At 36.5% G+C, this 16531-nt stretch overlaps 1 protein-coding gene across 2 annotated transcripts in view; it reads right to left on the reverse strand.

Annotated features, from left to right (window-relative positions):
- The window catches only part of PRKAG3 (protein kinase AMP-activated non-catalytic subunit gamma 3), a 1357042-nt gene that overhangs the window by 1093218 nt on the left and 247293 nt on the right, over positions 1-16531 (reverse strand). For both annotated transcript variants that reach the window (XM_044075227.1, XM_044075226.1), the window contains exon 2: positions 1729-1833. In XM_044075227.1, coding sequence (XP_043931162.1) covers positions 1729-1833 — 105 coding nt within the window. The remainder of the gene's footprint in view (positions 1-1728; positions 1834-16531) is intronic.

The raw sequence follows: 16531 nt of genomic DNA on the forward strand, positions 1-16531 counted from the left end.
TAGCTGGGGAATCAGGTAAGTGGTGTTCTTGTAAGGGTTTTGGGTAGGGATTTTACTGTGTGTGAGTGTGTGTAGTGGTGAGTTTTATGTGTTTGCGTGTTTAGTGCGACCACGGAGTTAGTATATATAAGTAGCTTGGTGTGGGGGGTGCACAGGGGGGCTTGCCCCCTGCTTATAGGTAGGGTTGGTGTGTTTGTTGTGTTTGTGTGTGTTGTTTTGTTTGTTGTAGTGTAATTAGGTAGGTGTATGTGTGCTTGTTTGTGTGGTGGTGTGTGTATGTAAATGATCATGATTTTGAATTTCGCGGTTTTGGGTGTCGGTTTTCTGGGCTTTCAGCTTTATAGTCTCGAGATACTAAAATTCAGTATTTTAGTATTTTGAGATTATAAAGTGAATATATATATATATATATATATATATATATATATATATATATATATATATATATAAAGATAAACCATATTACTCTTCTCCAAGTATAAGCGGGGGCGGCAAGCCCCCCTGCACCCCCTGCTACTTAAATATATCAACTCCGAGATTCCACTTAGTGTAGTGAAGTGCAGTCTCGGAGTTGATATATTTAAGTAGCAGGGGGTGTGGGGGGCGCAGGGTGGGTTCCCCCCTGCTTATAGTTGAAGGGTAATATGTTTCTGTATGTACTTGTGCTGGAATATAGTAATTATTGGTAACCTGTGTGTTTTCAGTATTATGAGATTCAGTATTTTGAGTTTTCAGTATTTTGAACTTTCAAGATTTTGGTTTCAGGATTTTGGGCATTCAGGATTTTGTAGTGCGCCCATATATATGTATATGGATCCCATTCAGAAGCTCGACTTTACAAAAAGTCAAATTTCATATGGTCAAGACCATATGATTGACTTTTTGGAAAGTTGAACTTCAGAAAACAACAGCAATCTACTTTTTTGCAGGGGGCAGACCCCCAACCAGCCCCAAGATTGTACTGCAGTTGGGAAATGGTAAATTCCCAGATCCCCACTGTACTGCAGTCTCTATTTAAAAGCTTCAACATTTTGGAAATTCAATCATATGGTCTCGACCACATGATGTACAACTTTCTGAAAAGTCAGGCTTCTGAATGGGACCCATATAAATATATATATATATATATATATATATATGTGTGTGTGTGTGTGTGTGTGTGTGTGTGTGTGTGTGTGTGTGTGTGTGTGTGTGTGATGTGTTTGTCTGTATATATGTGTACATTATTTATATATATATATATATATATATATATATATATATATATATATATATATATATATATATATGTAGCAGGGGGTATAGGGGCATGGCCCCCCAACACATATGGGGTGCAGGAAGGCTTGCCCCTCTGCAAAAAAAATGTTCTTTTTAATGTTTCTTTCAGTATTTTGGCTTTCAGTCTTTTTATGTATATTAATTAAGGTTCAAAATTATTTATTTTCGACAAAAGATAGTATACTCATATAAATATATATATATATATATATATATATATATATATATATATATAATATGTATTATATATATATTTGTGCATAACATTATGAACATGGGGTACAGCAATGAAGCTTTTTGAAGGACAATAGACAATAACTTTCGTGAACTCTTACTAATGCTTATACATAATGTAAACATGTTTGCCTTTATCAGAAGGAGAAGCTGCAGTAAACTTTTTATCGCCAATAACAGCCAGATTCTCAGCAACAGACTAGATTGTACACTTACCTCACAATAGGTACTCTCTTTATCTTCTGTCTTCTGACTGATGAATTTATTTAGGTTTTCTCCCCACATTTCTTCAGACACCTCTTCTTGTTTTGGTAGTGTGTCCTATAGTTATATAAAAAGAAGGTGAGAAACATTAACTGATAACAGTCACTTCAAAACCATAGCTTACTGTCCAAAATTGTTATCTAAACTGCACGAGGGCTATATATTTTTATTTACTCATTTTTTTTTTCGGATCAGGTCCATTTTAAAAAAAAAATGACATGCTCAACAGCTCCACCCTTCCTCCAGTCAACCAGTTCCAGATATTTTCCCTAGACTGTATCATGACTAAAACACAGAGGTAAAAAAAAGATGTTTTATGCTTACTGTATCAGTATATTTAGAATAGTTATTATGCTGCAAACTTTACACATGGAAGCTAGTAATTCCATAATACCTAATAATAAAGACAATGTACACATCAAGCATTTTAATATATTTGTCTTGTTTAAAGTATCTTAAACTCTGCAAAATGTAATTCATATATCTTCTCATTTATAAATGGTACAGAAGTTCTGACAGTAGCACCTGAGTTCAACCACGATTGTAGGTGTAGATGGACAGCTAGAGAACAGAAAATGGTGTTCCTGAAGGAGCTGTTTCTTATCTTAGGGCACAATAGTATGGGGTGTGATGCTGTGTGCCTGCTCTTTGGCAGTGCCTTATAGTTACATCACAGAAAGTTGCTGAACCAGGTGGTGTGTTGTTGCTTTTTAGGTATTACACTGGCATTTCAGAAACATTTCTGAGGTTCTATTATAGACCTATTTCACTGTTTAAATCTAGTTAGTTACAGTATGAAGGGTAACACACATAAGCTATGTGAACTAATCTACTACTGTTTGCTGCAGCTACAGACGGTTCCTCACTCATGACTTCTGTATTTTCTCAGTGATCTGCAACTCTCTCAGAATCTTCCCACTCTGCAGTTCTACCACCAGAAAATACAAGCTTGCGAGGTACCAGAGTAGTGTCGGGTTTTCCATTAAAAACCTCTATGAATTAAAATGTATTTGATTAAAAAGAAACAATGCCAACATTTTATTGCAAGATGATGTCACATGTGTTTGGGTATAACTGTGGAAAGGGAATTATATGTGTAAAAGGGTGAATTTTACAGCAGAAATGAAAACAAATTCACCACACAAACAGTAACAAAGATTTATAGCCATAATCTGTGTGCATGAATAAAGGAATATTCATTCATCCATTCTCCAACTACTTTCTTAATTCAGTACAGGGTCATAGGAAGGCAGAGTCAGTCCCAACACCCAATTAGTACAGGACAGAGAAAGCAATGCTGAATGGGGCATCTTCCTATCCCAGGATGTACATATACACTAAGTCCTGCATGGGCATGTACATGTACAGATAATTTTGGGGTCACTAGGTCCCCTATGGCATGTCATTAGGATGTAGGGAGAAAGTGGTGCACCGAGACAAAACCCATGTACACAGTGGGAAAAACATCTGAGTAAATTTACAATACTTATAATATTGTTGGTGTATCATATAAAATGACAACAAAAAATAAATCCTCACCCGTCATGTTCCTAGTCACTGCTCACTGCTGACTACATGAGAGGTGTGCACCAGAGTAAATTAAACGAATAACTCTTTGTAACAAATATAAATGTATGATGTGCAATAAAACTAAAAGTGTTGGCATAATAAGATATGCCTTAACAAGTAACTAACTTAGTATACATCCTTAGATAATATAATTTACTAGAATTGGTGTGACATATGACAACAAATGAAGCCAAAAAACTTACAGCAAATGTACATTACATCATTTAAAAACAGCAGAGAAAAATGCCCTTCACTTACAAAGTTGTAGCATGCAACAGGAAACATCACAGGTCATTAAGACTAAAAGCAGCTATTCAATGACAACCTTGTCACCCAAGATAATTATAGTATTCAATGCTATAATAAAGCTGTATGGCATAAAATATCACACTCTGTTACTGTCAGGAACACACCTACTGGTCTTTCATTATACCTTTAAAAATGGGAGCTTTATATTCAAAACATTTAGAGGTGACAGCTATGATATGTGCTAGATAGAATAATGAAGAAGAAATACTGTTAAATTACTCCCAAGATTGCAACAGATAAAGCACATCATTAAATATCAGGATATTAAAATAGTTACTATCTATTATAAAAACATGGCTAAAGACAAACATTTTAAAGATGATTGCCTTCAAATCATTATTTATAAAATTAAAAAAGATGGCAAATCTAATTACTTTCTAATGCTTTAAATCTGGCACTAACAGGGCACCTAAACTAGAAACAAGTAAGTAGAAGCAAGCTGTTGCAAGAGGGGTTCAGATGCAGAAATCAAACCAAGACCAAGGTATGAAAATAGGGAAAGTGGCTATAAATCAATCTCTCTCTAACTATACACACACACACACACACACACACACACACACACACACACACACACACACACACACATATATATATAGATATATGGGTCCCCTTCAGAAAATTCCCCAAACCTCGAATTTCATATGGTTGAGACCATATGATCGAAGTTTTAGAACTTCGAAATTCTGAACGGAGATCTGCGTACAGTGCGGAATGGGAAATTCTCCATTTTCCGCACTGTAGTGTGATCTCGGATTTGGTATATTTAAATAGCAAGGGTGTGGGGGTGCAGACCCCACATGGGGGTGCAGGGGGCTTGCCCCCTTGCAAAAACATTGAGGAACATGGTTTTGTGTTCCTTTTAGATTTATTTCAGAGTTTCAAAGTTCTAAAACTTCGATCATATGGTTTCAACCATGTGAAATTCGAAGTTTTGGGAATTTGAAATTCTGAAGTGAATCTATATATATAGGTGTACTTGAGATTACCGAAATCTCAATAGACCAACAAACAAAACAGTGAGTCAAAAAGCTTGTGTCAGATGACCGACACGTCAGAATGCCGACTTCCAAATGGTCAACAGTTCAACTTGAGGGGAACAGGAAATCCACTCTTGTGGACACTGTAGTGCAATCTAGGTGTTGATATATTTAAGTTAGGGTGGGGTATGGGGGGTGCAAGAACGTGAAATGTGAAGGTAAGTGTTTTACATTTTTTATTTGTAGTTTTTGTTTTGTTTTAGTGTCAAGGGTTTAGTTTAGTGTAGATGGTGGGCAGGGTGTGAGTGAGGGGAACTAGGTAGTTTTATGTTGAGTGTTGTGTTTTTTTTATTTTGTATGTTGTTTGTGTGTGTTGTGTGTATGTTTTACGGAGGTGTGTTGGGGTTTTGAAGTGTTGGTATTGTTTGTGTCGGGTATGTATGGTTTCGGTGTTGTGAAATGTCACTGTTGTTGGCTCTGTGTTTTGCGTGTCGGTTATGTGGGATGTCGTGTAAGTGAAGTAGGCCTATATTTATATACACATTTATATATAAACACACATATTCTTTTTTGTGCTAACATTAAACTGATTTTAGGAACAAAGCACAATGTCCATTATTCTCCATTATTACTTAATCTGGCCATGGAACAACAATTAAAATGGGCAAGTCAGCTAATTATCTAGGGGGGGTACAAGACTTATTCAAACAAGGAAGATACCAGCACTTTATCTAAAATTATATATAATTTATATTACTCTACTGCATGTCCAGCCTACCTAATATTTAGCAAATTTTAAAGCCAGTTTTACACTCAGTACACTTTATTTTAGTGTCTAATTATATTCTGAAAAAAAAATTTTTTTTGTTTTTTCTGTCAGTAAGCCATACAGTGGATTTTCACATATCTTTAGCTTGTTTTCCCAACCATAATTTATGATCTTATTTTATCAGTAAATTCCATTTCTCAATATTGTACGTGACAGGTTGTTTTTGGCAGCAAGCTATTTTGAATTTTGGTTTGTACAGAAAAAGCAAATCTAATTAATCTGATGGCTGTATCGCTCACTTCTTTAAAGTTTTACATATAGTTGATATCTGTAAACGAAATAAATATGTTTTCATATTTTTGTCATGCATACAAAATTATTTAGATGCCTGCACACTTTCAAATAAATTTAATAAAAATTACAGATTTGAAAACTGTTTAGAAAACTTTTTTTTCAAATTATATAATTCTGAATTTACTACTCTCACTGATTTCCATGATTAATTTCACCTTTTGGCAATTACCCATCACGAAGTTCTTGCTTACAGTGGAAGCATCGCTGCCCTTCTGGACATCGCTCCCTTTCTGTACAAATATCAGAAGACTCCATCCAAGTCATTATAACCCTCATTTTTAATCGATGAAAGCTTTCACTATGGCAGATCATAAATTACCAAAACAAAGATTAGGTAACTACATCCCCTTTTACTCTGCTTTGTCCTGATTTCACAGCTATCTTTCTGAAGAGTCCAGTGTGTGATCGGAGTATCTGCTATAGCTGCTACAGTGACTGCGTCAAATGATGCATCCCAGGTCTCAGTGTTGGACTACTTCTATTTTCTGTCTTTATAAACAATATGATTCAGTATGTGGATGATTCTAACCTGTTACCTCCTGCCATTACATTGCAAAACTCAATCAGCCATTTATCTGGGCTTTACCCAGGTTGAAGAATTGTGTTTCTTTCTCTGGGCTGAATATGTTACTCCCACCTATAATCAAGAGTGAATATTTTCATCATGAAATCTCTGTTCCCTCATCTAACAGAATGGTTCCCCCCAACAAAAATTAGTGGAGTCACATTTGTCAGTTATAATATTAATGGAGTGCTAAGTAAAACAAGTCAGAAACTAGGCATGTTGCTCAAAGTAGAGGCCTGCATAATTCCAGAAAGAAAGAGAAAAAAAAAGTACAGGCCACTGTGCTTGGATCACTCCCACATCCTTGTCAGATGTTACATAACTTATCCTCCCATGCCAATAATAGCTCAAGTATGCCTACAATAAAACTGTTAAATTTGTCACCAATTGTCCTTACTGTTCACAACACTATATATCCAGGAGTTGTTTGGGATTCATTCCTAAACTTTGATAACATTTTATTTTCACCAAACTGCCCCTCTTTTAGCTCACACATTATACCAGCACAATATTTTGTGTTCTCTTCAGTAATGCAGTGTGACTGATATTTTAAGGTCCAGTAATCCATCTAGTGACTCAATTTATTCTTGAACCATCTCACAAATATGGAATGCTCTGACAACTACTAGAAAGTGACTTATATTAACTCTTTCCTTCAGAAATGAGTGGACAATGCACCTTTTCTTCAGCTGGTCTTGTACTTGTAGCACCACTTAATTCAGACTCCTACTGTGTCTTTCCTTAACTTTCTAACTTCAGGATTACCTGGGATCTGTTTATATTCAGTTTGCATCTTTTCCTTAACTTCCCTTGCCTAGTTATGCTCCCCCACATCTCTTCTAACTCTGGGTTCATGTTTCCTTTCTACAATGCATAATGTCCATGTGAGCTCCTTACTCTGGGCAGTCGCCCACCCTCAATCCAATTAGCTGTATATTATCTGCTCATTTTCTTCGACAATTTGAATCATCATCCTGTGTATGCTTTTTTTGTTTTTCTCAATTCCTCTTATGCAGTTTTTTCTGAGATCGTATTAGATAGATGCTACCAGTGAAATCATTGTTCTTACAGCAAATTTATAATTTTGCATTTTTGTTATTCAACACTCCTGTTCATAGGATAATTACTGTCTCAGAGCCACAAAAGCTGTACCTACATTGTATCTTGTGAATACAGTGTAGTGACAACATATATAGAACTGTTCCTTTATATACGTATACCTTAACTAATAGAACTTTTCTTCCCAGACCACCACTAAAACGGGGATCTGTCCAGTTACACTTCTGTAAACAAATAAATATGCAAACATACAGTGTACAGAATACCTTAGCTTTTGATAAAGCATCGACCACGCTTACACTCGACAATATGAAAAAAAACAAATTCCAGATTCAATGCATCAGCCGTTTAATTGAAAAATCACCAATGGTAAAATAAAAATTAAAATAAAGAAAAAACAGACATACTAACTGCTTTCACCCTGAATAATCTGCCTTCATCAGAGTCTGTTAATACATCTTTCCAATCAATTAAATACTTGGTCCAAACGAAATCAGCCAGTAAAAAACAGGTCCCCATTAGATCGATGAAAAATCAAAATCTTGAATGGCTTAGAAGTCGAAAATGCCATTCTTCGTAATCGCTATTGTGAGACTGCGGTACAGTGAAGATCAGAAAATTTGCCCTTTCCTCACTGTAGTGCAATCTTGGAGTTGAAATATATATTTGTGGGGCGTGTGGAGGGAGCAGCCCCCCACAATAGCGATTTCGATTTCCTGCATTTCCGCTCATATGAGCGCCTGAGATTTTGAAGTTTCATCTATATAATGTAGACCCGTAAAAAACATGTATCAATTAACCCTATAACAAATGACTGCAATCCTCCAAACCTTTCAGTTAATCAACCTAATCTTACCACCTATGCATAAGATTACAGAAGGAAATGTACCAAAACTGTTTTCCAATAATAATTACACAAAAAACACTCTAAAATTGTAAAATTCATTAAAAAGAAGTGTAATCATTCAAACCAGGTTTGACATCAGCATTTAACTTAATCTGCTAAATTAATTCCTTCATTTCTAAAGCTGCATCAATGTCACCACTGGTTTCCTTTACCTTAACTCGATCTACTATGAAGAATAAAAACGTTTTGAATGCTGCACATTCTTTTGTGTGGCTAAATAGTCATTTGATATCCTGCCCCTTCTAGTATCATAGATGTGCTTGTACATACGTTCCCTTAGTTTTCTTGTTGTCTTCCCCACATAAAAGGATGGACAGGTCGAGCAAATAGCCATGTATACCACATGTTTTGGTATTGCAGATACATATCCCTGGACATGCTAAAGATCTATCATAACCAGGGATCATCACATATGGCACATCATTAACAAATCTGCCCATCTTACAAGACCCGTACTTGACCATTCTTGAGTTGGATCCCCTATAACTACTATGCAGAACCCTTTCTGTTATCTCCTTAATATTCTTGCCACTGGAAAATGTTATCAGTGCTGTCATCCCCATCGTTTCCTTATATTCTGGGGTAAATATTAAATGCCAGGTCCTCCTTATGGTCTTAATAAAGTATACTGCATCCTGATTGTATGGAATTATCATTGCTCATTACTTATCGCCTTTTCTAATATTCTTTCTTATACATTTCTAACACCTGAAATGTGTTAACATTATTGGTCAAATTCGACCTCCTGAAGATAGGGTGAAACTTGTTCTCCCTACCACTTTTATCTTTATCATATACTTCCTGAATTAATTTCTTAGGGTACCCTCTGTGAAAAAACATATTGTGTTGATTGTCCATATCCAGAAAAAATTATCACCATCACTAATCATTCTAGTGAGCCATACCATCTGACCTTTAACTACCCTTTTCTTTTGAGATAATGGGTGTCATCTCTCAAAATGTAAGAAGGAGTTAGAATATTGCTTTTTTCTTAAAACAGTGGATTGGAAGACTTTATTTTGCACATCTTTATATAATAAAGTATCTAAGTAGTCAATTTTGTGATTGTCACTTCAATAAGAAAATTTCAAAAAGGTTGCGCTTTCCAAAAATTTCACAAATTCTAGTATAATGGAGCCTTCACCCACAGAAATAATATTCTAGACTTGGTACAGGTGCCACTGAAAGCAATAAACTCAGGAACAATAAGCAATTTCTGATTGGTAAACAGATCTAGGATAGGATGAAACAGAAAACACACCAATGTGGACATAAACCCTGGGATTTCGAAATGTTTACTGCATCATGATAGGTGACTTTTAATGAAGAGTGACCATGTGAAAAGAAGGGGTGAATCAGAGACACACTTAGCACAATAATCCTATACAATTTAATACCACAGATAGCCTGCTATGCAAATGACTATATACTGGCATGGAAATAAGCTACATTATTAAAATGAGAGCAATGGTAAATGCAAATGAAGATAAGCAATATAGCAGCATGATTCAGAAATGTATAAAATTTGTACAACAAGATGGTACTGCCATAGTTGTTGACTGCAGTAAAATCCTGAGGTTACAGCAGAGAGATCACAAAAAACATGTACAGAGTAGCCACCACTTTAATAGATATGTATATTGAAGAGGCTGTTATCACAGTCAGTAGCCACAGAGGTGTATATTGTTGCCTGCAGCACTGCCAAGTCATGCATCTATTCCTAACATACCATGGCTTCAATGACATAGAAAAAGTGGGCCGTTACAGTGTGGATAGGGGCACCATGCAAGAGCTAGTAGAGATATATTGCCCTCATATGTAGGCTTGTGAGATGCTTGCAGTATTCATCTTTGAAGACAAAAAAGTAAGTGTAGCTTTGAGAATCCTGGCTATATAAATCATCCAGTACGCAATCAGAGACACAGTAGGTGTATCTCAGGCATCTGCTTCAAGGAAACCTCATCAGTTTCTTGATGCTATCCTACAGCATGTGGAGGAACATATATGGTTCCCATGCACCACAAACGAGAGAAGCAACAACATGCCATCATTTTATAACAAAGTCCACTTCTCTGAGGTACTGGGAGCCCACTGACTCCCCCCTCATTGCAATAAAGACCTCATTATAATGGTATCCACTCCATCAACTGGCAAGTGAACTTTATTGCACAGGATATAATATACAGTGTATCAGCAGGTTGCCCGGGCAGTATCCAATAACTCCCACATTTCGACACACAGGCAATGTATGTCAGCAGTTTTTGTGAGGTGATTTTTCCAGAGGACCATATTATTGGAGATGTCAGATATGCCCTGGAGCCATGGCTAATGATACCAATAAGAAACACAGACTGTGGTAAAGAATGCATACAGCACTATGCTGTCATGGACACAAATTATTATCAAATATGTATTGGGATTTCTTAAGACCCACTTCCAGTGTTTAGATGTCTGCAGTGGTACCCTGCAGCATGACCCTGAAACATACAATAAAATATTTGCTCTTGTTCAAATTATCCCACACAGAAGTAGCCTGTTGTCAGCTACACCCAGTAGCTTATCCACCCCCCACTCCAATACAATTTCAGGTAGTTCATTAGACAATTTGCACCTAAATTAATTAAAATAATGTGCAGGGACAACTGCCCACTCCATTACCTCATGTGAATTGAGGGTAGCTCTGCAAAGTTTCAGGGTCTCAGTCATAAAAAGTCACTCTACAGTTCCTCTGCAGCAAACTGACCAGATTAATAGCAGCAGCTGTTTCTAATGTCACAGTTTTGAGGCTCCTAGTGTGATCATTACATTAATGAACCTTTGTAGAGCAAATGTCTGTGAATCACACCTTTATTCATTGAGCTCCTAACCAAGGCTCCATTACAGGGCTCGCTCAACATCTTGCACTTGCATGAATATCAACAAAACAAAGAGCGTATGTTTGATTAGACCAGTGACCCTGACAGTGACACTGGGAAAACTAATGTAGTATTGTGGCCAGTGTACCATTTATTAGCTAGCTATAGAACTCCATCTATGATACAACAAAAACACAATGCCTATCTACAGGAATTAAAATCACTTAGTATTAAACCTTATACCATTTTCCTAGGTAATCAAAACTATCCAAGTATAAACTGGGAAACCTGCACCACCACTAGTACACAAGTACAAAGATTCTTGAACTTTGTCAATATAAATACCCTGGAACAATTAGTCAGAGTACCCACTAGGAGGAATAGCATCTTGGATCTTGTTCTTACTAATATAAAAGCATGTTGCACTATCTCTTGTGTATCTTCATCGCTTGTTTGGTCTGACCATAACGCAGTCTCCTTTTACATAAATCTGAAATAGGGATCCCTTCCACCCAAGGTACCTTTAGAAATTTCTTTAAGACAAAGTACCTAGTCCTAAGTGATACATTGGCAATCTTCAAATCCCCACTAAACCCAGTTAACTCTACTGAATATACAGAAACATACAATACCAGACAATGCCAGCATGCAAACAGCCACATAGATGTAGCAGTACCCCACAAGAGCAGGCCAAACCCCAGAAACAACCCCATGGTGGAATCATAATATAAACAAGCTTTATAGTAATTCCTAGAAAGTTAAAGCCCTTTTCATTGAAATTAATAAAAACAACTCAGGAGCTTAATAAAATCCACCAAAACCAAGACTGAGGCTAAAATATCTACCCAAACTAAAAACTATCAGAAGGCATTTTTGAGCATGTTCATAATCTCAAAAGCACAACACAACAATGCACTGAGCTGATTGTGAATGATGCTACTTACACTATGGCTGAAGATATAGCAAACCTACTGGCCAATAACAGCAAACCTACTGGCCAACAACATTTTGCTCTAACTTTACCCCTGTCTCCCCTCCATCTATCCCTAAAGATATACCTAAAACCGTTTCACCTCCAGCTATCACACAACACCAGGTCCTAAAAGTGCTATCAAAAGTTAAAAATACTGAATCGATGGGTCCTGGCAATATCCCTGGATGCATCTTAAATAGCATGAAGCACAATTTAGCCACACCCCTAATAACACTGTTCAGCCTCAGCCTCTGTACGGGTTCTATGCCAAGTGAATGGAGAATGGCTACAGTAATTTCCTGCAAAAGGGAGGACCTTCCACTGACTCCAGGCAATTATAGACTCAAAAGTCTGATCAGACTGATATGCAAAGACATGGAAAGACTTATCATGGAACTAGTCGATTAGGACATAGGGAACCTCCAAAACCTGGTCCTGTCTCAGTTTGGATTTATCAAGGGCAGGTCATGCTTACTCAACCTGGTAGACTTTTGTGAAACTTACAAGAAAGCAATGGATGAAGGCAAACTGGTACACACCATGTAGCTTGACCTGGCCAAACCATTTGACATAATTTCCCACTCAAGCATCATAGAAAAGTTAAATACTGTAAACTGGGAATAAACCCTTATGTCACCTGATGGACTGCCGTCTCATAGATAGGACACAGATAATCAAAACAGGGGAAGTTATCTTCCCTAAGAGACCAGTCACCAGTGGAGTACACCAGGATTCTGTGCTGAGACCTCTCCCATTTGGCATTTACTTTTCTGCAGTAAAACCCAATACCAAAAGGCTCTAACTGACTAAGACTGCAGATGAATGAAAGCTAGGAGCAGTTATCGAATTCCCAAATGACTTGGACATCCTGCAGGAAGATTTGTTCCAAATAAATAACAGGTATATTAATTATGGGCTGAAAATAAATGCTAAAAATTAATTATTGTACCATTTGGGAAGTTATCCGCCCCAGAGAACTACCAGAATGACAATATACCCCTAAGAGTTGACTCAGTTCGAGATTTGGGAACTTATGTGGATAGTGACCTAACTTTTACCTATATCTGTCCACTTTTGTAAGAAAGTCCTTCTACACTGCACAGCTTACAAACAAAGGAATTGTGTCTTGATCTAGGGATGTCATTGCCCCCTTTATTCAGCCCTCATTATGCCAGTCATTGAATATAATGCCCCCTTTGGCAGGTATCTAGCCAGACACATGCAACAACTGGAACACACACAGAGATACCTCACTAAAAGGATACAAGGTCTAAACAACATGTCCCACACATACTGACTCATAGCCCTGTTACTATACTCTGTAGGCTATAGACTGCTAAGAGGTGGCCTCTGTCTGGCATACAAGGCATGCTCTGACCCAATACTGATAGATTTACTGTGCATCAGCATCAGAAATACTCAGTCTACGAATCTAACCCTCTTCTGCAATACAAACAAAATGGTTTGGAGGGAGAGGTATATCTCACAGTGGATACTTCTACTCTGAAACGTGAAATAAAAACATTAAAAAAAAAAGTCCATATAAAACAAAGTTTATCCCTGTCCATATTGAACAGCAACTTAGATCTATGGATGGGAAACATAAAATTTACCTGGAACTGCCCCATGTACTTCTAATGGGCAGAGGCTGATTACATAAATATATATGAATATATATATATATGTGTGTGTATATATATATATATATATATATGTTCACTACGAAATTTCGAAATCCCAAAATCTCGAGTTTCAGAATATCGAGTTCAGAATCTCGAGATCCTGGAATCTCGAAATTGTGAACCCCCCCCAAAACACCACCCAACAAACTAAAACATGTTTATGGAGGAGGCCAAGCCCCCCTACACCCCCATGTGGGAGGCAAGCCCACCACACCCACACACCCCCTGCAACTTAAATATATCAACTCTGAGATCGCACTACAGTGAGGACAAGTGAAATCTCCTGGTCCGTGCTGTATGCTAATTTCTGTTCAGGATTTTGAAGTTTTGAAGCTTCAAACATATGATCTTCGATCATATGAAATTCGAAGTTTTGAGCTTCGAAATTCTGAACGGAACATAGATAGATATATATATATATATATATATATATATATATATATATATATATATATATATGTATATATATGTGTGTGTGTGTGTGTGTGTCTGTGTGTGTGTGTGTCTGTGTGTGTGTGACAAAATACTTCATATATATTTTATTTGGCCTAGCTGCTGTATTGCATATGCAGTATTGCACTTTATTCTTTGTGCACATTTTGAAGAGAGTGATATATATATATATATATATATATATATATATATATATATATATATATATATATATATATGGTTCCCTATTAGAAGCCTGAAACACTATAAGCCTGAAAGTCAAAATCCCGAAAACTATAGACTGAAAATGCAAAATCTTGAAAGTGCAAAATCCTGAAAGTCAAAATCCTGAAAACACAAAATGGACATACTGACGTCATTGTGGCTTTGCTATTGTTAGCCCTGTGGTGTTAGGTCATGCGTTGGGTCCAGGTAAGTGCGGTTGGTTTTATGTTAGGGTTAGGGGCGGTTTAAGTGAGTTAGGGTTTGGGCGCAGGTTAGGCATGTATGCAATAGTGACAAATATTGGGGTTAGGGGCGGTTTAAGTGAGTTAGGGTTAGGGCGCAGTTCAGGTGAGTGTGCGATAGTGACGGACCTTAGGGTTAGGGTTAGGGTCAGGGTCAGTTGGTAGATATTAGTGTCTTTATAGTGACATATTAGCATTATTTGTGTTTTCAGGATTTTGACTTTCAGGATTTTGCACTTTCGAGATTTTGCATTTTCAGTCTATAGTTTTCAGGATTTTGACTTTCAGGCTTATAGTGTTTCAGGCTTCTAATAGGGAACCATATATATATATATATATATATGTATATATATATATATATATATATATATATATATATATATATATATATGGTTTCCTGCTTTAACTTAGTGACATCAGGGTATGGAAAATGCATATTTTAAAAGTATTTTTCTTTGTTAAGAAGAAACAAAAAAAAAGCATTCCCTGATTGAAGGAAAGTACTTTCAGTAGATTTACCACATACTATGGTGCAAAAGTATGTTTTCAAATGTCGGCAAATAATTTACAAAAAGCAGGTTAGACAGACATACTTTCTTCTACATCAGCAAGTTGCCTTACTCTGCTCTGGGCATTGCCATGATTAAAAAGAAATTAACTATAGCAGCTAGTAAAGACAGTACACAGTGAGACTGAGATATCATTTTCAATGTGGCAATAGTCTTAAGCTAAGCATGGGAAGGAAATTAGGGGATGGAACCTGCAAGAACACTAGGAATAAAATCAGTCTGTGAAATCAAGCATCATGGCAAAAATATCAGCCTAAACAAAGTCCATTGGAGAAGTTAATGTCTATCCACTTCAATATTTTTGCCAAGAAAGCCCTATAGATAAAAGCATACAGAGAAGTGCCAAATGTCACTCGTATATGACACACTTTCAGGTCTGAAGGTGTCCAGCATAATGCTGGGTAAGAACAGAGGGCAGGTAATAGCAGACCTAGAGGTAATAATATGGAATGATTATAGCTGAGTGACTGTCCATTTGTTAGGGTGTTCAGAGATGAAAGGAAGGCCCACAAACCTGCAAAAAAAAAAAAAAAATATATATATATATATATATATATATATATATATATATACACACACACCATTGGACCTTAGAACATGTTTTGTAGTGAGTAAAAATTTATGTTTCAGAAATGTAAGTCATAACAGTGCTACTGATATGATGGGTTAATGCAGAAGGTTATTCCGCTCAGGTGAATACATTCTTTGTATCTCAAGTGGTATTGTGGAGGAATATGTGCTAATGTCACAAAGTGACATGCAGAGAAATTTTGATTGGTCTGATATGGTACATTCTTAAAATGACCTTAGAATAGTCAGCAGATGGGTTTATTTTTTGCTACTACATAAAGTGTATTATTTGTCAATATGGCTATTGGTGAAATGTTCATATAAGATGTCAGGTGTTGTGCATTGTATTTCAGCATGTGGGTGTATAAGATGTGATTACAAGGGAGGTCAAAGGTTCTCTGGCGTATTTGAAGGAGTAACTCTAAAGTTTAAGCTTGCAGTAGGACATTTCTTAAATGAACATATAGGCATGTTATAAGTGTGGTAACCTGTACTTTATTTGTTAATGTAATTTTGCTTGTTATAATGTTCAATGACAAGTGATGTCCTACAGTTTATCTGAAGGTATATTTGTGGGAAGTGATCCCAAAGGTGCAAGTTTTTGTTTATTTGTTTGTTTCTTTGTTTTTAGGCACAGACATGGATGATTTGACAGTAGAAACAAATCTATGTCATGCTGATAACAAATATGTTCA

Source organism: Protopterus annectens, chromosome 6.part0, assembly GCF_019279795.1.
Source record: "Protopterus annectens isolate FY-2018-M chromosome 6.part0, PAN1.0, whole genome shotgun sequence".
Classification (NCBI taxonomy): Eukaryota; Metazoa; Chordata; order Ceratodontiformes; family Protopteridae; genus Protopterus; species Protopterus annectens.